This window comes from Brachyhypopomus gauderio, chromosome 1, assembly GCF_052324685.1.
Source record: "Brachyhypopomus gauderio isolate BG-103 chromosome 1, BGAUD_0.2, whole genome shotgun sequence".
Taxonomy (NCBI): domain Eukaryota; kingdom Metazoa; phylum Chordata; class Actinopteri; order Gymnotiformes; family Hypopomidae; genus Brachyhypopomus; species Brachyhypopomus gauderio.
In genome coordinates this window covers 1244605-1272104 of record NC_135211.1, presented here as the reverse complement: position 1 = coordinate 1272104, position 27500 = coordinate 1244605, and the positions used below count along the sequence as shown (strand labels likewise).

Sequence of the window (27500 nt, the reverse complement as noted above, 5' to 3'; positions counted from 1 at the left end):
GTGTGGAGGTCATGACCTGATCAGATAGCCAAGTTACGGCCACGTGATAATACAGCTGATATGATTAGTATAGTGGAAATTAAAATGATTCAGCCTCCACTTAAACTGTAAGGATTTAAGGTTTTCTGAAGACCTAGTCTGAAGATAGTGGGTGTATCAGTTGTGACCTTATCCAATTTTCTAAAATTCAGTCATGTCAAAATTGGCCTGCCAATCTTCAATATTGAGAGAGCCGAAACCAGAGCTGAGGCCAGGCAGCAGACACACAGGCTAAACCGACAGGGAGACATCACCTAGGTCACACCGGATTGAAACTGTGTCTGTTCCTTGTACCAAAAAATAATTCTGGCAAAGTTAGTAAACAAAATTTTATCAAGGTTAAATTCAACTACGCTCCCTCAGAGAGTAGTTTAAATCTGAAACTAGGACTGCTAAATATTAGATCCCTGTCATCTAAAGCATTGCTTGTTAATGAAATAATTACCGATCATAATCTATGCATGCTTTGCTTGACTGAAACCTGGACCCGACCAGACGACTATTTGGCCCTAAACGAAGCTTCTCCCTCTGGCTATAGATATGTCCATAACCCCCGTCCAAATGGTCGAGGAGGTGGGGTCACCACAATATATGACTCTGATATAGGCATTTGTCAAAAATTCGGTTTCAAGTTTAATTCTTTTGAACATCTCATCCTTACTGTATCAAATTTAACAACCAACAAAGTGTCACAGTTGTTTATGTTAATTACTATTTACCGCCCCCCTGGTTCATACTTGCAGGAGTTTTCAGACTTCCTGTCTCATGTAGTGCTATCAGATTATAGTTGGTGATTTTAATATCCATTTTGAAAATCTATGTGACTCTTCTAGTATAAATTTTCAAGTAATTCTTGATTCAATGGGTATCACACAGAATGTCAAAAGTCAAAGTCAAAGTCAACTTTATTGTCATACAGACTTTACACAAGTGCACAGCTGTACCCCAGTGTTAAAGCACTGGAACCCAGAGTGGCCGCTGCAATTACTGCACCTGCCTCGAGGGGCGCCGCGGTTTACGCAGAATGGGAGAGAAACATAGAGATAACATTGGGAGGAAACAAAAAAATATGACCACAGATTATTCTCACAACAGGACAACAGTCTGCGTGCATGCAAAAAATCCCCATAGCACATACAGCATTGATAACACAGACAGTAAGCAGTGAGAGGCGTGATTCATTCAGAGAGGGAGGGGGAGTCAGAGGCCTGGCACAGAGTTTTTGTGTCAAAGTTCGCGGTGGAAGGCGAGAGCCATCTCTGACAGTCTCTGTGTGGGGGTAGGAGCAGGTAACCAAGACGATGACCTTCTGGGAGAATTTTGTTTGGGCGCCAATGCAGATAAGAAGAATGAAGAATTTAGCAAGGAGCTCGTCCTTGAGTGTTTGAGCACACAAACTCCTCTTTAAGGCAGCGGTCTCCCAACAAATCCATCTTCGCACGTAAAGCATTGATTCCATCCGCGATCACCTCCAAGTTTTTACCAACAGTCACAGTCTGTGTTTCAACAGCTCTACCCACCGCATCAATCATGTGGGGCACTTGACGTGGACACTCAATAGCTGACTCCACTCTATCAACTTTCCGATACACCAGGGCAACGCCTAAGCCAATCAGCAGAGCCACCGCGATCAAAGTTCCAAATAAGAACACGTCCTCAACATCTTCCAGGGAGAGAGGCGCAAGACACAAACTACGCCAGGTCCCCCATGAGTCAAACACATATGCAGATGAGAACGTACCGTCTGGACATGTAGGTTCTCTGGCACCATGAATCCTCGTGGAAAAAATAGTGTCAATTGCGTTGAGAGACCACCTGATAAAATTAATTTTTTCGTTGAAAATTTTGAAGAGCAACGTCAGGTTACTAAGACAGAACAGATATTTTGATATTGATATATTGATATTTCACTGATATTTTACCGGGTCTGACAAACACTGATACACCTGTAGCTCCGGAAGGACTAGAACGTTTTACCGAGCACGTCGAGAATTCTCTTTGTACAGCTTTATATTTACATTTTTACATTTCTTATCCAGAGCGACTTACAAAGTGCTTTGCATCTGATCACAAAATTCAAGATACCATTGAGTCAGACTACTACTAAACTACAGGAGTCAATGTCATTACCTAGTGTTTTGCAAGTCAGACGTTTGCCAAGAAGCACAAATAACCATAGACAGACATACAATTTAAGAACAACGGCAAATGGTATCAGCTGAGTAAGTGCTCTGGTAAGAACTCAACAAACAGGATTTAGATAAGGTTGCACCATTATGATATAAGAGAGTCAGTAGAGGGTTTTCCATCCACAGAGTTTTTGCACATTTTGAAAATGCGCATGAAAAAAGCTGGATGGAAAAAGTAAAAAATTTCGAAAAAAAGCCCCAAATATTGCAAAATATTGCAAAGATTTTTACGCTAGGAGGAGCTGGAAAAGTTAGACTATCGCATCACCAAAATTCGGAAAAACTGGATGGAAAAGGGTTTTTCGCATAAACGATGACGTATCATGCCTCAAGTCATGTGGTTCTGTACATGATCGCGATGTAAAGATGGCAAATGCATACAAAAACAGTTCTGGAGAGAGCAAAAACTGAATTTAACTTCTCCATGTATAGAAAAGAAAAAGAAAAAAAATGTTTCAAAACCTCAACGTGCAAAAATGCGTAACTGCCAGATGGATGTAAAAACCACTATTGTTTGGCGTCCTCTCACGTGATCTAAAGTTTATTCGCATAACTGTAATGAATGGAAACAAGGCTTAATTCCCATTTTTTTCTGCCAAAACTTGGAAATTGCGCATTATTTTTTTGAAAAGTTTGGATGGAAACCCGGCTAGTGAGAGAAGAATGACACCATGGTACAATGAGCACACGCGTAGTCTCAAATGAGCCGCGCGAAATGGCGAAATTCAAAATTAGAAGTGTAGACTATCATGGAAAAGCAGCCTTATTGAATATAAGCATGCACTCCATATGGCAAAATCCTCATACTTATCGGACTTAATAGAAAAACATAAAAACAATTCAGGACTCCTATTATAACTGTATCCAGCCTTACGAGGAGCCATGAATAATCTCTGAGCCTGGGCTATATTCCCAGTTCATTTAAACTAGCAGTCATCAAGCTGCTAATTTAAAAACCTGGTCTTAATCCCCAGGAACTGTCAAACTATAGGCCAATTTCTAATCTGTCATTCATATCCAAAATTTTTGAGAAAGTAGTTTCTTCACAACTCTCTTCCTTCTTACAGACAAAACATGTCAGAGATATTTCAATCAGGATTTACCTCCATGACAGCACTGAAACAGCACTGAACGATCTCTTAATATCCTCTGATAAAGGACGCATTTCTTTTCTCATACTGCTGGACCTCAGTGCTGCTTTTGACACCATTGATCATAATATTCTGAATAGGCTGGAAATACTTATTGGCATAAGAGGTCAAGCACTCTCCTGGTTCAGGTCCTACCTGACAGATTGTTACCAATTTGTACTAGTAAATAATGAATGCTCAGAGCATTCTAAGGTAAAGTATGGTGTCCCACAAGGATCTGTACTGGGCCCCATATTATTCTCATTATATATGCTACCACTGGGCACCATCATTTGTAGGCATAGTATTAGCTTTCATTGCTATGCAGATGATACTCAGTTGTATATATCTTCCAATCCAGATGATCTCACTACTACTCAGATTGAGAACTGCGCCCAGGACAATAAAAGCTGGATGGCGTCTAATTTTCTTCAACTAAATTCCGAAGACTGAGGTGACATGGCTGACATTTTACTAAAAACGGCAAATGAGATTATGAGGTTGGCGAATTGCCAGGACGAAGATTATATATTGCTTAGATGTGAAGTAATCTTAGACAGGCTTGGCGATATCCAAGCTTTCACCAACATGCAGGTTAATACTGTTGTATGTCGGAATATATATGAAGTGGTAGAACGCTTAAGGTCTGGATCGGGGACCATGGAAAACCGCCCAGTGCGAAGTCGGCCTAGGTTGGACGTTGCCAAAGAGACGACGCTGAAGTTGGTTACTTATTCGCACTTTCAGATTCGTTTGGTTACTTATTCGCAGCTCCTTATTCGGCGACTGAAGTTGGTTCCTTATTCAAAAAGGGTGTGTTCATGATGCTTGTTTGCTGCGCACTTTGTTTAAAAGAGATAGATTAAACAAACGAGCATAGGAGCATACATTAAGAGGTTATTGTTTCCCATACTGATTTTGTGAATGTAGAAAAAAATATTAAAATATAATGAAAGTATTCCTTTTGTAAAATGGTTTCTATTTCAAGTCATTACAATTGTATGCAATTTGTACATGATTATTGAATTTGTCAGCATTTCTAACGTAAGGAAACATATTCTTAGATTAGAAAACTAAAAACACAGAAATGCTATTCTAGAACACAAATCAATCGGAAGAAGATATACCAGCACACAACATGGTATATCGAGCAGTGGGCATATAGGTGAACGAATTTAAAGGGGCAGGTTCAGAGGCTTATTGAAGGCCTTATTGATGGTGGACCAGAGAAATAAAGAAAGAAATAAAGAAAGAAAACTCAGACAGCACAGAAACGGACTGTTAATTACCTGTATTATAAACACAAGGAAGGAATTTTAACACGAGGAAGTGAGAGAAGATTCCGGAAATGTTTACTGGAGGCTTTGAAGTGTAAAGGTTGCTTAACAAAATTCTGACTTTGAGACATGGACATTTGTAGAAAGAATGACTTTTTCATTTGAATTGGTATTGAACTCACCATTATCGTGTGAAAATTGTAATAAGCTTACTTTGAATGTTAATTAAAGGCTTGGCTTATATATTGACTGATATAAGAGGCATTACCAAGTTCCCACAGAATTGAGACTGTTTTTGCCCCGCGTTAAATTCACTCATAGGAAAATAGTCCATCTTCTCATCTGATTATTTGTAGCAATATGAGCGATCTGAAAAACAGATTACTCAATATTCGGTCGCTCAATTCTAAAGCAGCTATTGTGAACGAGATTATAATCCACCAGAAAATTGATGTTCTGTGTCTCACAGAATCTTGGATTCGATCTGGTGAATATTTAACTCTAAACGAAGACACCCCTGTGGGATATAGCTATGTACATAGACCAAGATTGTCAGGCAGAGGAGGAGGAATATGTATAATCCATCAAAATTCTTTAGAAATTCATCAGAATCACTTTGATATCTGCACTTCCTTTGAGATGCTGTCTATAAACATACCTAATCAGTCTACAAATAAGAACACTGTGTGTAAGTTTTGCATTAGGAGAAACATTTGAAGCTTTTCATTCACTCCCACAACCAGAATTGGAGAAAATTTCATCGTTAAATTGTACTACTTGCACACTAGACTCAGTTCCCTCAAAATTACTCAGAGGTATTACCAATTGTGACTGAATCTCTTCTAACTGTACTTAACTCATCCATTACAATAGGTCACGTGCCCAAATCCTGTAAACTAGTGGTCATTAAACCTCTGATAAAGAAATCTTGATCCAAATCTTGATCCAATTGTACTATCTAGCTATAGACCCATTTTGAATATATCCATTTATATATACATATCTATTTGTATCCAAGATCATAGAAAAAGCTGTAGCCCAACAAATATGCTTATATCTGCATAGGAATCACATATTTGAAAGGTTCCAATCCGGTTTTAGGCCCCATCACAGTACTGAAACAGCATTAGTCAAAGTAACAAATGATCTCCTCCTTGCTTCAGATCAAGGCTATGTATCACTGTTAGTGCTTCTTGATCTTAGTGCAGCTTTCGACACAATTGATCATAGGATCTTGCTAAAGCGGTTAGAATGCTGGTTTGGAGTCTCAGGCACAGCCCTTTCATGGTTTTATTCTTATTTAACAAATCGCTATCAGTTTGTAGAGCTCAATAATATTCCATTCAAACGTACAAAAGTTAAATATGGGGTCCCGCAAGGCTCAATTTAAGGACCACTATTATTTACATTATATATGCTACCATTGGGCACAGTTATAAACAAACATGGTGTCAATTTTCACTGCTATGCAGATGACACTCAAATTTACATATCAGCCAAACCTGATGACAAACTCAGTTTAGGAAAAATTGAGGCCTGTGTAAGAGATATGAAATGCTGGATGTCTCTAAACTTCCTCCAACTAAATGAGGACAAAACAGAAATTCTCCTCCTGGGCCCTAAGGCCTCAAGACAGAAAATTCCAGATATAATGCTTAATCTCGCAGACTACCCCATTACACCTGGCACAGTAGCCAAAAACCTAGGCGTCATACTCGACTCTGACCTATCATTTGATAAATACATAGATAATACTACTAGGATAGCTTTTCTACATCTCCGTAACATTGCTAAATTAAGAAATGCATTATCACAGGATGATGCAGAAAAATTGATGCACGCCTTTGTTAGCTCCAGATTAGATTACTGTAACTCACTACTGTCAGGATGTTCAAATAGGAATCTAAATAAACTTCAAAGAGTTCAAAATGCCACAGCCAGAGTTCTGACCAGAACTAGAAAATTTCAGCATATCAGACCAGTCCTATCAGCCCTGCACTGGCTCCCAGTTAAATTCCGTATTGATTTTAAAATTCTTTTATTAACTTATAAAGCACTGCACGGGTTTGCTCCTGAAAACCTCCAGGAACTTATTTCCTATTATGAACCCCTACGTCCACTAAGATCACAGGGTGCTGGTCTTTTATTAGTTCCAAAAATTAATAAGGTAACAGCAGGGGGAAGAGCCTTTTCTTGTAAGGCCCCCCAGCTTTGGAACAACCTTCCAAAATGCGTCCGGGACTCTGACACAGTCACAATCTTTAAGTCTAGGTTGAAAACCCACTTATTTAGTTTAGCATTTGATAATTAATATCCCCCCTTAGATAAAGGTACAGATCCAGGGGTTCATAGACAAAGGGTTTTATGGTAGACTGGGGCACTGGTGCTGTCATCCTGTCACTGCTCGTGGTCACTCAAGTTTGTTGACAGTGCAGTGGATTGAAGCCATTGTCTCAGAATGCCCCCAAGCCTATGTTACCTTCTGGTTCTGCCTTTTTAGCTAGGCTGTAATAATTTAACTTAATGCCGGAGTTGCTGCCACACTCCAGAAATGTTTATAATTTCACCTGTCCTGTATATGTCCCCATACAGCGCTAATTTTGCCTGTTTCATTTCTCTACATGGCTGCCCACCTGCTTGAGGAATAATGAGATGAGGAGAGACAAGCGATCCATCCTGGGCCGGCCACCTCCTGCCTAACCAGATGCCTACACCAAGATGGACATTATTACATCTTTTTCCTTTTCTGTATTTCCTTCTGTCTAAATTGTTGTTGTTGTCATGGTGACCGGTGTCGGCCAGAGGAGGTTGCTGGTAAAGACATCAGAGTACATATGCATACAGTGTGCATTCCATACAGGACTGCCACCTTTGGGGTTAAGTCTACAAACCTTCTCAGGGAGTGAGGAAACTCTTACCCTGTTAGCATAACTTTTCCCAGTACACAACAAGCTGCAAAATGAGACTAAACATGCCACACAAACACACTGATATAACTGAAATACAAATGGTCAGTTTTATCCCATTTCTATGGGAACCTCTTGAGGTAAACCACCATTTGTTGCTCCCCATGGTTTTATGGAGGAGCACCAGATCCTGCATCCCCCACAGGAACACATCAGAGCACTCCTACACCACATATGTACCATAAAGAGCTAATTTTGGCTTTTTTCTTTTTCCAAATGGCTGCACGCCTACCTGAGAAATACTGAGACGAGGAGAGACGAGCCTTTCCCGGGATCCACCCTGGGCCAGCCACGTCCTGCCTAACCAGCTACGAAGAAGGATCAACCCACTGCCCTGTTTAACCAGTTGTGGATGAAGGATCAACACACTGCCCTGGACCCTCTCACCAACCCAAATTCTCCCCTGCTATGTCTGTATCTCCGTGGCCCTGGATAACTATTACCAACCATCAAAAAGTTTAGGACTGAATAGGAATTACATAGATAACTCATATATATAAATACACACAAAGATGAGAATTATTTATCCTTCTCATCTTTTCTTTGTTTTTGTATCTCTCCAATAATAGCAGTGTGGAGTTCAATTAGTGAGGTCAATCACTCTGCAAAGAAATAGGTGTGAATCAAGTGCTCCTTGGGTGCAGCCAGCACATGTTGAACATGCATTTCTTCTTGAAAGCCTGAGAAATATGGGTCATTCGAGACATTCGAGACATGACATTCGAATGGAATGAAGAATAGCCAGTCGGAAACAGGTCCGACTTACTGCCGGCAATGTGAACCAAACTCCTGCTCCGATCATACAGAGACCGGACAGCCCTTAGTAGAGGACCCCCGATTCCATACTCCTGGAGTACCCCCCACAGAATACCACAAGGAACACGATCGAATGCCTTCTCCAGATCCACAAAACACATGTGGACTGGTTGGGCATACTCCCACGAACCCTCGAGCACCCTATGAAGGGTATAAAGCTGGTCCAGTGTTCCACGGCCAGGACGAAAACCACATTGTTCCTCCTGGATCCGAGGTTCGACTATCGGCCAAACTCTCCTTTCCAGTACCCTAGAGTAGACCTTACCAGGAAGGCTAAGAAGTGTGATACCCCGATAATTGGGGCACACTCTCCGGTCCCCTTTTTAAATAGTGGAACCACCACCCCAGTCTGCCACTCCAGAGGAACTGTCCCAGATTGCCATGCGAATGGCATGGAAGACATGACCGAGGGATTTAGGAGATCCTCAAAGTATTCCTTCCACCGTGCGACAATATCCTTAGTCGAGGTCAACAGCTCCCCACCCGCACTGTAAACAGTGTTGACAGAGTACTGCTTATCCCTTCTGAGGTGCCGGACGGTTCGCCAGAATTTCTTTGAGGCCGACCAATAGTCCTCCTCCATGGCCTCACCAAACTCCTCCCAGCTGAGTTTTTGCTTCTGCCACTGCCTGAGCCACCGCACGCCTGGCCTGCCGATACCTATCAGCTGCCTCGGGAGTCCCAGTGGCCAACATGGCCCGATAGGACTCCTTCTTCAGCTTGACGGCATCCCGTACTTCCAATGTCCACCATCTGGTACGGGGATTGCCGCCGCGACAGGCCCCAGTGATCTTGCGGCCACAACTCAGTACAGCAGCTTCAACGATAGAGTCGGAAAACATGGTCCACTCAGACTCCATGTCCCCCGACTCCCTCGAAAGCTGGGAAAAGCTTTCCCGGAGGTGGCAGTTGTAGACTTCCCTGACAGAGTGCTCAGCCAGACGTTCCCAGCAGACCCTCACAACGTTTGGGTCTTCCAGGTCTGTCCAGCCCCCTCCTCTGCCAGCGGATCCAACTTACCACCAGGTAGTGATCAGTTGACAGCTCAGCCCCTCTCTTTACCCGAGTGTCCAAAACATAGGGCCGGAGATCAGATGAAACGACAGATGTTAGATGCACAACATGCATTTGATCCAGTAGAGTGGCCTTATATGATGTATGCTCTCAAACAATTCGGTTTTGGGCCCCTGTTTACAAAATGGATTGAAATAATTTACTTGCACCCAACTGCTTCTGTCATTACTAACCAGAATATCTCCTGTCCCTTTGCCATTTATCGCGGAACACATCAGGGCTGCCCACTCTCCCCATTTCTCTTCTCGATCATTGTTGAATCTCTGGCTGCCCGCATTAGGCAAAACTCCCTAATATCTCCTATTGAGATGTTTAAAAGTAAGCATCATATTTCGCTCTATGCCAACAACATTCTTTTGTATGTCTCTACAAGCCAACAACATTCTTTTGTATGTCTCCCCACAGACATCATTGCCTCCTCTTTTGACAACGATCAAAAATTTTGGTAGCTTCTCAGATTTTTCTATAAATTGGGACAAGAGTGAATTAATGCCCCTTACTACGGGGGCTGATCCGGCTTATTTGAAATCCACACCATTTAAGATAGCTTATGTTTCCTTTACATATTTAGGCATAAGGGTGACAAAAAACCCAGAACATCTTCTCTAACTGAATTGGAAAAACAAAATTTTACAACTTAAACAGAGTATTGATTACTGCAGGACTCTCCCCCTATCCATGTCTGGGAGGATCAATGCCATTTAAATGGTGGTATTACCACGATTTCTGCAACTATTTCAATCTCTTCCTTGTTTTATGTATCCTACTTCAAACATTTAAACTCCATTATTACTCCTTTTATTTGGGGCTATAAAAATGTGAGAATCTCAAAAAAAAAACACTTATGTAAACCGGGGACGAAGGGCGGGTTCTCCCTACCAGATTTTAAACACTATTACTGGGCTTCCCATTTATTCATTCTGGCGTGGTGGAAAAAGGGCCCACCCTCATTGAAAGAGTCCTGTCCTGCCTGGTTATCTCTGGAGCGTCGTAAAGAAATCACTTTACTCTAATAGTTTTGTTATAGGCAGCACTATAAGAATATGGAAGCAGATACAAAAATGTATAAAAGTTCCAGAGGTTTATTTTGACACCCCAATATGTGAAAAGTCACTCTTTTTCGCCAGGTCTCAACGACACCTTTTCGTACGTGGAGATTGAAGGGCATCTGTAAGATAGAAGACCTCTATATTAGTGGAACTTTTGTGTCGTTTGCACAGTTATGTTCTGAACATAGTCTTCCGTCGTCAAGTTTTTTCCGATACTTACAGATTCGGGACTATGTTAGGAAAAATGTCCCAGACTTCGGAACTTTAACCAAGCACGAAACCCAAGAGGCAATTAACAAATTCGATCCCGTCAACCCAAGGGCAATGTCATATTTTTACAAGATCTTTAACAATACCTCTGTAGACACAACCAAAATAAAGAGAGCGTGGGAGGATGAGATAGGGCAACAGTTATCCGATGAAGTATGGAAAGAGAGTTTGAAAAGTATACAAGACTGTTCGGTCAATGTCAGACACAATCTTATACAGTTCAAAACAATACATAGACTCCATTATTCGAGGGACAAGCTTAGCACTTTTTTTACTAGTGTGTCTCCTATATGTAATCGTTGTAAGGTTGCTACTGGTAATCGGTCACACAGTTTTTGGTCATGTGTTAAGCTCCACTCATTTTGGGAGAGAATTTTTTACTTTTTCTCAACAGTTTTTGGTAAGCAATGGGACCCAGGACCACTCATTGCCATTATTGGAGCCACTAATACCTTGAGGTTAGCCAATAAATCTGAGAGGATGGCTGTTTTGTTTGGTACAGTGATTGCTAAAAGGTTGATTCTGAAATTCTGGAAGAAGGACTCAGTGCCCACATTTGACATATGGTTGGGGAAACTAGCAAACACACTGCACCTGGAAAGACTGAGATATTATAATGACGACAGGATAAATATGTTTGAGAAGATTTGGGACCCTGTGTTAAAATTTCTTCTGCAAAAGACTTAACAGACATACCACTGCCTAATGTTTGATGTGTAAACATCATCTCTGATATGCATGGGTAATCGTGAACCTTTATGTGATGTATTCATTTTTCCTGTTGCCGTGACTATGTAATTGTTTTATGTTGTGCCGTTTTGTTGTAGGGGTTGGGTTGGAATTTAATTTGATATGTTATATGTGAAAACATGAATAAAAAATTTTTAAAAAAGAAAGAAAAAAAAGATAATCTCCAGGATGATCAAAGACAGTCTCAAGTTACCTGTGAGTACAGTGACAGTTAGAAGATGCCTGTGTGTATCTAATCTATTAGCAAGAAGTCCCAACCAAGTCCTACTGTTTAAAAAAAGACATACTAAAGCAGATACAATTTGCCAAGAGAGAAATGGAGAAACATTTAGTGCACTGATGAAAGTAAAATTGTTCTTTTTGGGTCCAAGGGCTGCAGGCAGTTAATCAGACGAGCCCCACACTCTGAAGACAGTGGAGCACGGTGGAGCTTGGTGGAGCTTGGTGGAGCACGGTGGAGCACGGTGGTGGAGCATCATGATATGGGCTTGTTTCTCTTACTATGGTGCTGGGCTTATTTACCGCATACCAGGGATCATGGACCAGTTTGCATACATCAGAATACTTAAAGACATCATGTTGGCCTTATGCTGAAAATTTAGGTTATGGGGTATCCAGCTCTATTCCTGGACTTTAAGCTGATAGAAAACTTGTGGGGTGACATCAAAAATGCCATTTCTGAGGCAAAATAATGCAAATTAATTGTGGGATGTAGTCCAATTATTTCCCGTAAAGTAGTTAAAATTATATACATTTGTCTTCACGTTTTGATTTAGAACAGTGTGCAATGTTCCCAATGCATGGACATAAAAACTATTATAAAGATTTGGTGCTTAACTCATGTTTTAAAACAATCTATTATTACGCTATTATTTTGAAGACAACTGTACACACACATACATTAAATGCAAGAATGGTTATAAATTATAGTTCACTTACCACCACTTTGATGTGCTTAGCCAGATCTTTAGAGCTCCCCATGATGAAATCTGAGAAGGCTGTCTAAAAGAGGCAACACAGTGGCAAATCAGATGAACACAGCATTTGTACACTTAGTGTTATTTAGTACACGTTGTATACTTACACAGTGTTATGTAGTATGCTTACTGACCATGTTATTTAGTATACTTACACAGAGTTATTTAGTATACGTAGTTTTAATTGATGTGCTTCAGTATTAATTAGTTTACATACACACAGTATTTAAAAGTTATTTGGTATAGTACAGTATTAATTAGTATATTTGCACATAGAATTTAGTATTCTTAGTGTTACTTGGTGTACTACAGTATAAATTAATATGCATACACATAGTATTTAGTATGCTTAGTGTTTTTTGGTACAGTACAGCATTCAGTAGTATATTTACACACAGCATACATTTCTTTCCTTGATGCTTCTCTTTAGCGTATTCCAGAATATGTGCAACTTGTGTGTGTGTGTGTGTGTGTGTGTGTGTGTGTGTGTGTGTGTGTGTGTGTGTGTGTGTGTGTGTGTGTGTGTGTGTGTGTGTGTGTGTTTGTGTGCAATTATTTCTGTCCATGACATATTCTGATGATGAATTACTGGTGTGTAGGCATTGATTTGCCCTTGACATTATGTGTCTTAAGCTCTATAGCAGGGGTACTCAACTGGCGGACCGCGGTCCGGATCCGGACCCGAACGCAGTCCTGTCCGGACCCAATCTCATTCCTGATTAACTGGATACGGACTAAAACAAAACCGTAGCATTTATTTCAGGGCTATTGAAAAAACACTCCGTCACGAGTGTTACGTTTGCCACCCCCGCTCAACAACTTACGTTCGCCACCCCCGCTCAACAACAAGTCTGCCTGGTTGAAGCTTCGCGAGCGGCGCGAGGGTCCGCGCGGCGAAAATGACGTAATCGCTGTGGCTCCGCGTGTGCGCGAGTGCCTCGCGCGCTGTCGGTTCGCGAGGTCGTGCACCTCTCGAATTTTGTAACTTCGCGCCGCGCTTCAGCGCAATGAACAAAGTCACGTTTTCAGGGTTCATACACCTTTATAAGGTGGAATTCAAGCACTTGTACGCCACTTTCAAGGTTCATTTCAATATTTCCCAGCATGTTAAACATAATTAAGTAAAAAAAACGCCCAATCTTCACGTCTTCACGTTCTCTCATGTTTCGTCCTGGAATTACAAGAGGCTCGTAGGCCTATTTGTTAACCTAATACAAGAGAACTATTCAGTCAGACAGATATTTGTTGTGAAACCAAGTAGTTACAATTTCAAGCATTTTAAAGTACTTTAACCTAAATTCCAGCACCTTTCAAACCTGAAACATATAGCAACATTAAAGTTGGTCAGGTAAATGTTCATTTTCCTGTTTTGAGGGGTGTTTCTACCACATATCGTTTCGGACAAAACGCCTATCGTTTAGGACAAAACGCTCGCGAAAGTATAAACGCCTCCACCGTTCGCGCACCGTTCGTCCCCCCCCCCGCTCAACAACTTACGTTCGCCACCCCCGCCGCACCGGACCTCAGGTCACAGGTATCTGCCAAAACTGGACCGCGGACAAATTTAGTTGAGTACGCCTGCTCTATAGTGTCACAGCCTTCATCATAAAACATCATGTAATGTAACTCCACTGCGCATAATTAGCATGATCTATTTACACCATCAACTTCCTCACATCACTGAATGATGCATCTTTCTATCTTTCATTTATAATTCAGTTAAAAGTTTGTCATTCTTTTAGTTCACCTAATAGGGTTCAGTCATTTTCTGTTTTCATTGTGTATGCTGTGTTTGTCTCCATGCCATTATCTGCTGATTTGGAGTAATTGCATTTAATGCTAAATTAGTTGCTATGGGCGAAATGCATTAGCTGTTTTACACTCTTAGAGACTGGGTGCAATTAGACCTGTGTTTAATGACAAGCACTGCTACAAACTGTTGTTAAATTATTCAAAATAATGATTGCTGTTTTGCAAAGAGTCAGCCCTCATTTGATTGTGTCTGTGTGTGTGTGTCTGTGTGCTTCTGTATGTGTGTGTGTGTGTGTGTGTGTGTGTGTGTGTGTGTGTGTGTGTGTGTGTGTGTGTGTGTGTGTGTGTGTGTGAGATACAGGGCTTCCTTTCTCTCTGTGCTACTCACCCCAGCATAGAACATCTTGTTCCTAAAACGGCTGTTGAATTTCTCTGGGTTTGCCTCTGGGGAAAGAGAGAAAGGCCAGTATTTTAATTAGTGCCAATCAACCAGACCTCATACACATACAAACAATGTGACATTATGTACTCAGTGAAATTGCTTTAGAATGGGTACATAAGACACATGTCAGAGTTAAGCAAAAGTGAGATTGTTACACACACCTCGGGACTCATGGAACTCCAGGGTGACGTGGGCATCGAAGCCCAGGCTGAAGTAGTTATTAAACACATCCAGGGGCAGCTGTGGAGAAGAGGGCACGTGTCCAACACAACGTACGACTTCACCAACATGCACATCCACATGTACCTGATTATATCCACACACACCACAACGCTCACATACCTTCCTGTGTACTCCTGACAGAGGAGTGGGTGGAGTGTGTATGTGTACTCCTGACAGAGGAGTGGGTGGAGTGTGTATGTGTACTCCTGACAGAGGAGTGGGTGGAGTGTGTATGTGTACTCCTGACAGAGGAGTGGGTGGAGTGTGTATGTGTACTCCTGACAGAGGAGTGGGTGGAGTGTGTATGTGTACTCCTGACAGAGGAGTGGGTGGAGTGTGTATGTGTACTCCTGACAGAGGAGTGGGTGGAGTGTGTATGTGTACTCCTGACAGAGGAGTGGGTGGAGTGTGTAGAGTTGAGTGGACATGAGGTGGAGGTGAGGTGGAGGTGGGGGGCATGTCCTACCTTGTCAGTCACCTGCTCGTCTTTCTCCTCTGGCCCCGCCTCTGGGTTCGACTCCACATGCAGGTTCCAGCGGTCAAGCTGCACAATATCTCCATCTTCCACGTGGGAGAGAATCTTACAGATGGGTTCATCCGTGTAGCCCTGCACACACACACACACACACACACACACACACACACACACACACACACACACACACACACACGCACACACACACACACACGCACACACACACGCACGCACGCACACAAACGCATGCACACGCACACACACACAAACGCATGCACACACACACAGTCACAAACACGCACACACACCCACGCACGCACGCACACACACACGCACGCACACGCACACACACACATGCACGCACACACACACAGTCACACAAACATGCACACACCGACACACACACACACACAGTCACAAACACACACACACACACACACAATCAGTCACAAACACACATGCATGCAAACACACACACACATACATGCGCACACATATGCATGCAAACACATGCACACAGCTATTTTAGTAGCATCTTGCATAACACCTCCTGCATACAAATCTATTTTTGAACAGTTAATAAAGCACATACGCATGCAAGCCAGACAAGTCAATCAAAGGAACATAGCTCTATGACCCATCAGGTTTGACTGTAGAGAAAAAGTAACTCGGTGATGTCTATTCAGTATTAGCTCACTCACCCCACCCCAGTTCAGAGTCCTTGCGAGGTCATTTCCTGTCCCCAGAGGAAGTACAGCTACAGCAGGCTGTGGGTTCAGTTGCAGTTGATCTAGAGTGGACAAAACCCAGCCCACCTGAAAGACAAGCACAATCTTTCACTTTGTGTGTGTGTGTGTGTGTGTGTGTGTGTGTGTGTGTGTGTGTGTGTGTGTGTGTGTCGGTGGATTGTACCAGTTACAAAAGTGCAGAATCAGATTTATACACAGTAGGCACCTTCCTCTGTATTTGCAGAAAATCTCCCACAGAGAAGGACACATTAGTAGGACACTAAGATGGCATTAGGAGGACATTAGGAGGACACTAAGATGGCATTAGTAGGACACTAAGATGGCATTAGTAGGACATTAGGAGGACACTAAGATGGCATTAGGAGGACATTAGGAGGACACTAAGATGGCATTAGGAGGACATTAGGAGGACACTAAGATGGCATTAGGAGGACATTAGGAGGACACTAAGATGGCATTAGGAGGACATTAGTAGGACACTAAGATGGCATTAGGAGGACACTAGTAGGACACTAAGATGGCATTAGGAGGACATTGGGAGGACACTAAGATGGCATTAGGAGGACATTAGTAGGACACTAAGATGGCATTAGGAGGACACTAGTAGGACACTAAGATGGCATTAGTAGGACATTAGGAGGACAAGAGGTGGTTTTCATTCCCATATTTCTGTGCTGCATGAGTCAGTAGTGGAGAAAATACCCCTGGGTGAATAAATGTCACTTTGGGAAATTTCCAGGGATTCTAGTAACCCTGCACTCATGTAAACCTCATGTACTCATGTAAACCTGATGTACTCATGTAAACCTGATGTACTCATGTAAACCTCATGTAATCATGTAAACCTGATGTACTCATGTAAACCTGATGTACTCATGTAAACCTCATGTAATCATGTAAACCTGATGTACTCATGTAAACCTGATGTAACAGTTAAATCGAAGTCACAATTAAATAGCCTAGTTAAGACAGCAGGTAAAATAATGGGCATTCCTGCCCCTCTTGGCCCTCAGGAGCTGTGGCAGCAGTCTGTAGTACGGCAGGCTAGGAATATTGTATCTGATAGTACACATGCGCTCTATCAGGAGTTCCAGCTCATGAAGTCAGGCAGGAGATACAGGGTTCCTTTGTGCAGGTACAATAGGTTTAAACATTCTTCTGTACCAATGTCAATTAAAATCCTAAATAATAATGACATCTGACTGTTTATGGTTGTATAGAGGTTGTGGGGTTGGGTAGAAGTATAAAATCTACTGCACTTCAAATCTTTAATGTATTGTAATGACATGGTTTTTGGTCATATGGAATTTTGTATGTCTGTCTGTTCTTTTGCTGTAGTGCAGTATGCCCTCATTCCAAGAAAAATTTCTCCTCTGGGAGACAAAGAAAGGAACTATGACTATGACTTACTGAGAGACCCCCCCATTACACACACAGACCCACACCCACACACACTTAAATAATTATGAAAACCTTCTTTCTCTCTTTTCCTCACACACACAAAGTTTCCACTCCTGTAAAGTTCTAAGGGTGTGACTGAACATAACGGTTTGTCACATTAAGTGTATGTGAAACTGTTCTGTAATCTGAAACACTGCCTGGAAAAGCCTTCAGGCCTTAATCATTCTCTCACACACACACACACACACACACACACACACACACACACACACACACACACACACACACACACACACACAAGCATATATGCATATGTGCACACACACCGTGCCATCACCACCACAGGCCAGAATCCGCAGGTTGTGAACTTTCCGGTACATCTCCAGCCTAAAACACACACACGCAAAACAAAGTTCCTTGTTTAAGTAAATATTGTCTGTTACTAAGGAGAACAAGAAGGGGCCAAGGAAAGTGAAAGTGTGTATTAAGAGCATGGTGAGCATGTGTTAAGTGCACTACGTGTGTATTAAGTGCATGGTGAGCATGTGTTAAGTGCACTACGTGTGTATTAAGTGCATGGTGAGCATGTGTTAAGTGCACTACGTGTGTATTAAGTGCATGGTGAGCATGTGTTAAGTGCACTACGTGTGTATTAAGTGCATGGTGAGCATGTGTTAAGTGCACTACGTGTGTATTAAGTGCATGGTGAGCATGTGTTAAGTGCACTACGTGTGTATTAAGTGCATGGTGAGCATGTGTTAAGTGCACTACGTGTGTATTAAGTGCATGGTGAGCATGTGTTAAGTGCACTACGTGTGTATTAAGTGCATGGTGAGCATGTGTTAAGTGCACTACGTGTGTATTAAGTGCATGGTGAGCATGTGTTAAGTGCACTACGTGTGTATTAAGTGCATGGTGAGCAGGTGTTAAGTGCACTACGTGTGTATTAAGAGCATGGTGAGCAGGTGTTAAGTGCACTACGTGTGTATTAAGAGCATGGTGAGCATGTGTTAAGTGCACTACGTGTGTATTAAGTGCATGATGAGCATGTGTTAAGTGCACTACGTGTGTATTAAGTGCATGGTGAGCATGTGTTAAGTGCACTACGTGTGTATTAAGTGCATGGTGAGCATGTGTTAAGTGCACTACGTGTGTATTAAGTGCATGGTGAGCATGTGTTAAGTGCACTACGTGTGTATTAAGTGCATGGTGAGCATGTGTTAAGTGCACTACGTGTGTATTAAGTGCATGGTGAGCATGTGTTAAGTGCACTACGTGTGTATTAAGTGCATGGTGAGCATGTGTTAAGTGCACTACGTGTGTATTAAGTGCATGGTGAGCAGGTGTTAAGTGCACTACGTGTGTATTAAGAGCATGGTGAGCATGTGTTAAGTGCACTACGTGTGTATTAAGTGCATGATGAGCATGTGTTAAGTGCACTACGTGTGTATTAAGTGCATGGTGAGCATGTGTTAAGTGCACTACGTGTGTATTAAGTGCATGGTGAGCATGTGTTAAGTGCACTACGTGTGTATTAAGTGCATGGTGAGCATGTGTTAAGTGCACTACGTGTGTATTAAGTGCATGGTGAGCATGTGTTAAGTGCACTACGTGTGTATTAAGTGCATGGTGAGCATGTGTTAAGTGCACTACGTGTGTATTAAGTGCATGGTGAGCATGTGTTAAGTGCACTACGTGTGTATTAAGTGCATGGTGAGCAGGTGTTAAGTGCACTACGTGTGTATTAAGAGCATGGTGAGCATGTGTTAAGTGCACTACGTGTGTATTAAGTGCATGATGAGCATGTGTTAAGTGCACTACGTGTGTATTAAGTGCATGGTGAGCATGTGTTAAGTGCACTACGTGTGTATTAAGTGCATGGTGAGCATGTGTTAAGTGCACTACGTGTGTATTAAGTGCATGGTGAGCATGTGTTAAGTGCACTACGTGTGTATTAAGTGCATGGTGAGCATGTGTTAAGTGCACTACGTGTGTATTAAGTGCATGGTGAGCATGTGTTAAGTGCACTACGTGTGTATTAAGTGCATGGTGAGCAGGTGTTAAGTGCACTACGTGTGTATTAAGAGCATGGTGAGCATGTGTTAAGTGCACTACGTGTGTATTAAGAGCATGGTGAGCATGTGTTAAGTGCACTACGTGTGTATTAAGTGCATGGTGAGCATGTGTTAAGTGCACTACGTGTGTATTAAGTGCATGGTGAGCATGTGTTAAGTGCACTACGTGTGTATTAAGTGCATGGTGAGCATGTGTTAAGTGCACTACGTGTGTATTAAGTGCATGGTGAGCATGTGTTAAGTGCACTACGTGTGTATTAAGTGCATGGTGAGCATGTGTTAAGTGCACTACGTGTATATTAAGTGCATGGTGAGCATGTGTTAAGTGCACTACGTGTGTATTAAGTGCATGGTGAGCATGTGTTAAGTGCACTACGTGTGTATTAAGTGCATGGTGAGCAGGTGTTAAGTGCACTACGTGTGTATTAAGAGCATGGTGAGCATGTGTTAAGTGCACTACGTGTGTATTAAGTGCATGATGAGCATGTGTTAAGTGCACTACGTGTGTATTAAGTGCATGGTGAGCATGTGTTAAGTGCACTACGTGTGTATTAAGTGCATGGTGAGCATGTGTTAAGTGCACTACGTGTGTATTAAGTGCATGGTGAGCATGTGTTAAGTGCACTACGTGTGTATTAAGTGCATGGCGAGCATGTGTTAAGTGCACTACGTGTGTATTAAGTGCATGGTGAGCAGGTGTTAAGTGCACTACATGTGTATTAAGAGCATGGTGAGCATGTGTTAAGTGCACTACGTGTGTATTAAGTGCATGATGAGCATGTGTTAAGTGCACTACGTGTGTATTAAGTGCATGGTGAGCATGTGTTAAGTGCACTACGTGTGTATTAAGTGCATGGTGAGCATGTGTTAAGTGCACTACGTGTGTATTAAGTGCATGGTGAGCATGTGTTAAGTGCACTACGTGTGTATTAAGAGCATGGTGAGCATGTGTTAAGTGCACTACGTGTGTATTAAGTGCATGGTGAGCATGTGTTAAGTGCACTACGTGTGTATTAAGTGCATGGTGAGCATGTGTTAAGTGCACTACGTGTGTATTAAGTGCATGGTGAGCATGTGTTAAGTGCACTACGTGTGTATTAAGTGCATGGTGAGCATGTGTTAAGTGCACTACGTGTGTATTAAGTGCATGGTGAGCATGTGTTAAGTGCACTACGTGTGTATCAAGTGCATGGTGAGCATGTGTTAAGTGCACTACGTGTGTATCAAGTGCATGGTGAGCATGTGTTAAGTGCACTACGTGTGTATTAAGTGCATGGTGAGCATGTGTTAAGTGCACTACGTGTGTATTAAGTGCATGGTGAGCATGTGTTAAGTGCACTACGTGTGTATTAAGTGCATGGTGAGCATGTGTTAAGTGCACTACGTGTGTATTAAGTGCATGGTGAGCATGTGTTAAGTGCACTACGTGTGTATTAAGTGCATGGTGAGCATGTGTTAAGTGCACTACGTGTGTATTAAGTGCATGGTGAGCATGTGTTAAGTGCACTACGTGTGTATTAAGTGCATGGTGAGCATGTGTTAAGTGCACTACGTGTGTATTAAGAGCATGGTGAGCATGTGTTAAGTGCACTACGTGTGTATTAAGTGCATGGTGAGCATGTGTTAAGTGCACTACGTGTGTATTAAGTGCATGGTGAGCATGTGTTAAGTGCACTACGTGTGTATTAAGTGCATGGTGAGCATGTGTTAAGTGCACTACGTGTGTATTAAGTGCATGGTGAGCATGTGTTAAGTGCACTACGTGTGTATTAAGTGCATGATGAGCATGTGTTAAGTGCACTACGTGTGTATTAAGTGCATGGTGAGCAGGTGTTAAGTGCACTACGTGTGTATTAAGAGCATGGTGAGCATGTGTTAAGTGCACTACGTGTGTATTAAGTGCATGGTGAGCATGTGTTAAGTGCACTACGTGTGTATTAAGTGCATGGTGAGCATGTGTTAAGTGCACTACGTGTGTATTAAGTGCATGGTGAGCATGTGTTAAGTGCACTACGTGTGTATTAAGTGCATGGTGAGCATGTGTTAAGTGCACTACGTGTGTATTAAGTGCATGGTGAGCATGTGTTAAGTGCACTACGTGTGTATTAAGTGCATGGTGAGCATGTGTTAAGTGCACTACGTGTGTATTAAGAGCATGATGAGCATGTGTTAAGTGCACTACGTGTGTATTAAGTGCATGGTGAGCATGTGTTAAGTGCACTACGTGTGTATTAAGTGCATGGTGAGCATGTGTTAAGTGCACTACGTGTGTATTAAGTGCATGGTGAGCATGTGTTAAGTGCACTACGTGTGTATTAAGTGCATGGTGAGCATGTGTTAAGTGCACTACGTGTGTATTAAGTGCATGGTGAGCATGTGTTAAGTGCACTACATGTGTATTAAGTGCATGGTGAGCATGTGTTAAGTGCACTACGTGTGTATTAAGAGCATGATGAGCATGTGTTAAGTGCACTACGTGTGTATTAAGTGCATGGTGAGCATGTGTTAAGTGCACTACGTGTGTATTAAGTGCATGGTGAGCATGTGTTAAGTGCACTACATGTGTATTAAGTGCATGGTGAGCATGTGTTAAGTGCACTACGTGTGTATTAAGAGCATGATGAGCATGTGTTAAGTGCACTACGTGTGTATTAAGTGCATGGTGAGCATGTGTTAAGTGCACTACGTGTGTATTAAGTGCATGGTGAGCATGTGTTAAGTGCACTACGTGTGTATTAAGAGCATGATGAGCATGTGTTAAGTGCACTACGTGTGTATTAAGTGCATGGTGAGCATGTGTTAAGTGCACTACGTGTGTATTAAGAGCATGGTGAGCATGTGTTAAGTGCACTACGTGTGTATTAAGTGCATGGTGAGCATGTGTTAAGTGCACTACGTGTGTATTAAGAGCATGGTGAGCATGTGTTAAGTGCACTACGTGTGTATTAAGAGCATGGTGAGCATGTGTTAAGTGCACTACGTGTGTATTAAGTGCATGGTGAGCATGTGTTAAGTGCACTACGTGTGTATTAAGTGCATGGTGAGCATGTGTTAAGTGCACTACATGTGTGTTAAGTGTGTGTTAAGTGCGCTACATGTGTATTAAGTGCGTGTTAAGTGCGTTACATGTGTGTTAAGTGTGTGTTAAGTGCACTGCATGTGTGTTAAGTGTGTGTTAAGTGCGCTACATGTGTGTTAAGTGTGTGTTAAGTGTGTTACGTGTGTTAAGTGTGTGTTAAGTGTGCTGCGTGTGTTAAGTGTGTGTTAAGTGTGCTACATGTGTGTTAAGTGTGTGTTAAGTGCGCTACATGTGTGTTAAGTGCGCTACATGTGTGTTAAGTGTGTGTTAAGTGCGCTACATGTGTGTTAAGTGCGCTACATGTGTGTTAAGTGTGCTACATGTGTGTTAAGTGTGTGTTAAGTGCGCTACATGTGTGTTAAGTGTGTGTTAAGTGCGCTACATGTGTGTTAAGTGTGTGTTAAGTGCGCTACATGTGTGTTAGGTGTGTGTTAAGTGCGCTACATGTGTGTTAAGTGTGTGTTAAGTGTGCTACATGTGTGTTAAGTGTGTGTTAAGTGCGCTACATGTGTGTTAAGTGTGTGTTAAGTGTGCTACATGTGTGTTAAGTGTGTGTTAAGTGTGCTACATGTGTGTTAAGTGTGTGTTAAGTGCGCTACATGTGTGTTAAGTGTGTGTTAAGTGCGCTACATGTGTGTTAAGTGTGTGTTAAGTGTGCTACATGTGTGTTAAGTGTGTGTTAAGTGTGCTACATGTGTGTTAAGTGTGTGTTAAGTGCGCTACATGTGTGTTAGGTGTGTGTTAAGTGCGCTACATGTGTGTTAAGTGTGTGTTAAGTGCGCTACATGTGTGTTAAGTGTGTGTTAAGTGCGCTACATGTGTGTTAAGTGTGTGTTAAGTGTGCTACATGTGTGTTAAGTGTGTGTTAAGTGTGCTACATGTGTGTTAAGTGTGTGTTAAGTGCGCTACATGTGTGTTAAGTGTGTGTTAAGTGCGCTACATGTGTGTTAAGTGTGTGTTAAGTGTGCTACATGTGTGTTAAGTGTGTGTTAAGTGTGCTACATGTGTATTTAGTGTGTGTTAAGTGCGCTACATGTGTGTTAGGTGTGTGTTAAGTGCGCTACATGTGTGTTAAGTGTGTGTTAAGTGCGCTACATGTGTGTTAAGTGTGTGTTAAGTGCGCTACATGTGTGTTAAGTGTGTGTTAAGTGTGCTACATGTGTGTTAAGTGTGTGTTAAGTGTGCTACATGTGTGTTAAGTGTGTGTTAAGTGCGCTACATGTGTGTTAAGTGTGTGTGAACAGCTTACCCTTCCTTTGGTCCCCCTTGGCTCAAGTCAAATACTTGACGAGGATTCAGATACCACATAAATGACTGGATAATTTTGGCCCCCTAGAGACAAGGAGAAATGCTCTTATACCACGCTCACGTTTACTAAGAGACCTGAGGACCACACAATGATGTGTCTGAGACTGCCCTGTACAAGAACCTGCACAAGAACCTGCACAATAACCCTGTTGCGTTAGTTCACCTTGACAATGAGCTGAGGATCCAGCACAATGAGGAGGGTGAACACACTTCACGATGACTTCATGTATAGTAATGGGTCAAACACTGAATGTGTGGAATATTCCTCTTCCATTGAAAACGTACATTCTGTGGAATATTCCCATACCAGGGAACCCCATTTTACATAGGTAGCCTTAATGCAACAATCATGTTTGATCTACTTAAAACTATAAGTTTCGAATCAACATTGCTTATTCGTCAAGATATTTCCGATATTTACTCACAACGTATGACTTACGTTATGTCGGGGTGTGTGTTAAATTCATTGATTCATTGATTGATGTTTGCAGTGAAAATCACATTAGTAGTTTTGATTGATGTAAAATCACATTAGTAGTTTTGATTGATGTAAAATCACATTATTAGTTTTGATTGATGTAAAATCACATTAGTAGTTTTGATTGTGATGTGTGAGGCTGACCTGGTTTCCCCCGCTCTTTGGGTTAACAAACACCAGCAGCGGTTTCATCAGCGGAGATGGGACTGGCCTCACTACAAACGGCTTCCACCGAGTCTCCTATCAGGAGAGTTTGGGGAAGGGGCTTAATAGCAGAAGAGGCAGATTTTGTTAAGCCAGTGACATGTTCTGAAGGGACACATGTGACCCACCTCTGCACCTTTCTTGCTCAATTTGCGCTTGAATGAAGTCCGTTTCTTCTTTTTGCTTGACTTTAGTGAGGACTGCAGAAACAAACACACCATTTTGAAAGAGGCTTCTGCCCTCTGCTGGACACATCTTAGTTTTTTTATATTCATGTTTGTATACACTTATTATTATATAATAAATATTATTTCTTCTATTCAAAGAAAAACTGATCTACACTCTTGGAACTTTTGACCCCATGAAATGAATTTTAAGCATCTAACTGTAACCCTAGTAATCACTAGTGTGTGTGTGTGTGTGTGTGTGTGTGTGTGTGTGTGTGTGTGTGTGTGTGTGTGTGTGTGTTCTAACTACACAGATGGGTAAATGCGGAGGACAAATTTGGATTGGGGTGAAAATCACAATTGACAAATATGACACATTTACAAGTGACCAAAACATCAGCCAGAAAGCATGAGAACAGAGAAAAGGTCTTACAAAAATATCCCGTACAAAGTCAGTGTAAAACCCACCCTTCAGAAGCCTAAACTAGCCCAAAGCCCAAAGTTGACGGGGGGTAAGCGAGTGTAAGTTGTCGACGGGGGGAGGGGGTTGTAGCAAGTGTAAGTTGTCGAAATTTAGTATTATATCGGTAGCCCAACTCAAAATTTGCCCAAAAAAACGCACCCCGCGACCCCAGAATTTTTTCCCGTGGCTGAACTTTCAAACAAGCCCAATTTGGCGTGAAAACCGCAAACCTGGCAACTATGGGTCTGTGGTCACCACCTGCAGAACCACTCCTTTATAGGGGGTGTCTTGCTAATATATATATGTATATATATATATATTAGCAATATATATATATATATATATATATATATATATATATATATATATATATATATATATATATATATATATATATTTTTTTTTTCTTTTTTCTTTTTTTCAATCAGAAAACTCAGACCCAGCTGTCAGTATACCTGTGATCTGTCAGTATACCTGTGAGTGATCTGTCAGTATACCTGTGATCTGTCAGTATACCTGTGATCTGTCCGTATACCTGTGATCTGTCAGTATACCTGTGATCTATCTGTATACCTGTGATCTGTCAGTATACCTGTGAGTGATCTGTCAGTATACCTGTGATCTGTCAGTATACCTGTGATCTGTCCGTATACCTGTGATCTGTCAGTATACCTGTGATCTGTCAGTATACCTGTGAGTGATCTGTCCGTATGCCTGTGATCTGTCAGTATACCTGTGATCTGTCCGTATACCTGTGAGTGATCTGTCCGTATACCTGTGAGTGATCTGTCCGTATACCTGTGAGTGATCTGTCAGTATACCTGTGATCTGTCAGTATACCTGTGATCTGTCCATATACCTGTGATCTGTCAGTATACCTGTGATCTGTCTGTATACCTGTGATCCTGTGATCTGTCCGTATACCAGTGATCTGTCAGTATACCTGTGATCCTGTGATCTGTCCGTATACCTGTGATCTGTCCGTATACCTGTGATCTGTCAGTATACCTGTGATCTGTCCATATACCTGTGATCTGTCAGTATACCTGTGATCTGTCCGTATACCTGTGATCCTGTGATCTGTCCGTATACCTGTGATCTGTCCGTATACCTGTGATCTGTCAGTATACCTGTGATCCTGTGATCTGTCCGTATACCTGTGATCTGTCTGTATACCTGTGATCTGTCAGTATACCTGTGATCTGTCAGTATACCTGTGATCTGTCCGTATACCTGTGATCCTGTGATCTGTCCGTATACCTGTGATCTGTCAGTATACCTGTGATCCTGTGATCTGTCCGTATACCTGTGATCCTGTGATCTGTCAGTATACCTGTGATCTGTCAGTATACCTGTGATCTGTTCGTATACCTGTGATCTGTCAGTATACCTGTGATCTGTCAGTACACCTGTGATCTGTCAGTATACCTGTGATCTGCGGACACGTATAATCCATGTTGGCGGTACTATAACTGCAGCATGCGCTCCTAATAAACAGGGTTCTTCTATCTGCTGGAGCATGAAACACGTCACCTTGTTGTGATACTGAAAAGAGAGAAGACATAATAAACTCAACACATGACACACATTTCTATTTTAACACAAATACATGTCTCCTTACAATGCAAATTGATATCCAAACACTCACCGGCTACTTTATTAGGTACACATTTCTAACTGCTCATTAACGCAAATTTCAAATCAGCCAATCACATGGCAGCAACTCAATGCATTTAGGCATGTAGACATGGCCAAGACAACCTGCTGCAGTTCAAACCGAGCATCAGAATGGGGAAGAAAGGTGATTTAAGTGACTTTGAACGTGGCATGGTCTGAGTATTTAAGAAACTGCTGATTTACTGGGATTTTCACACACAACCATCTCTAGGGTTTACAGAGCATGGTCAGAAAAAGAGAAAATATCCAGTGAGCAGCAGTTCTGTGGGCAGAAATGCCTTGTTGATGCCAGAGGTCAGAGGAGAATGGCCAGACTGGTTCGAGCTGATAAAAAAACCGAGCCATGCAGAAGAGCATCTCTGAACAACACGTCAAACCTTGAGACGGATGGGCTACAGCAGCAGAAGACACACTGGGTGGCACTCCTGTCAGCTAAGAACAGGAAACTGAGGCTACAATTCACACAGCCTC

At 42.0% G+C, this 27500-nt stretch overlaps 1 protein-coding gene across 4 annotated transcripts in view; it reads right to left on the bottom strand.

The window, feature by feature from the left end:
* dgkza (diacylglycerol kinase, zeta a) overlaps positions 1-27500 on the bottom strand; it is a 90343-nt gene that overhangs the window by 56171 nt on the left and 6672 nt on the right. For all 4 annotated transcript variants that reach the window (XM_077006170.1, XM_077006005.1, XM_077005913.1 and 1 more), the window contains 10 exons: positions 26781-26897; positions 24851-24922; positions 24663-24758; positions 23982-24064; positions 17905-17965; positions 16130-16243; positions 15420-15560; positions 14893-14971; positions 14678-14733; positions 12500-12562 (listed from right to left, as the gene is read on the bottom strand). In XM_077006170.1, the coding sequence (XP_076862285.1) occupies positions 12500-12562; positions 14678-14733; positions 14893-14971; positions 15420-15560; positions 16130-16243; positions 17905-17965; positions 23982-24064; positions 24663-24758; positions 24851-24922; positions 26781-26873 (858 nt within the window). In that variant the 5' untranslated portion in view covers positions 26874-26897. The remainder of the gene's footprint in view (positions 1-12499; positions 12563-14677; positions 14734-14892; positions 14972-15419; positions 15561-16129; positions 16244-17904; positions 17966-23981; positions 24065-24662; positions 24759-24850; positions 24923-26780; positions 26898-27500) is intronic.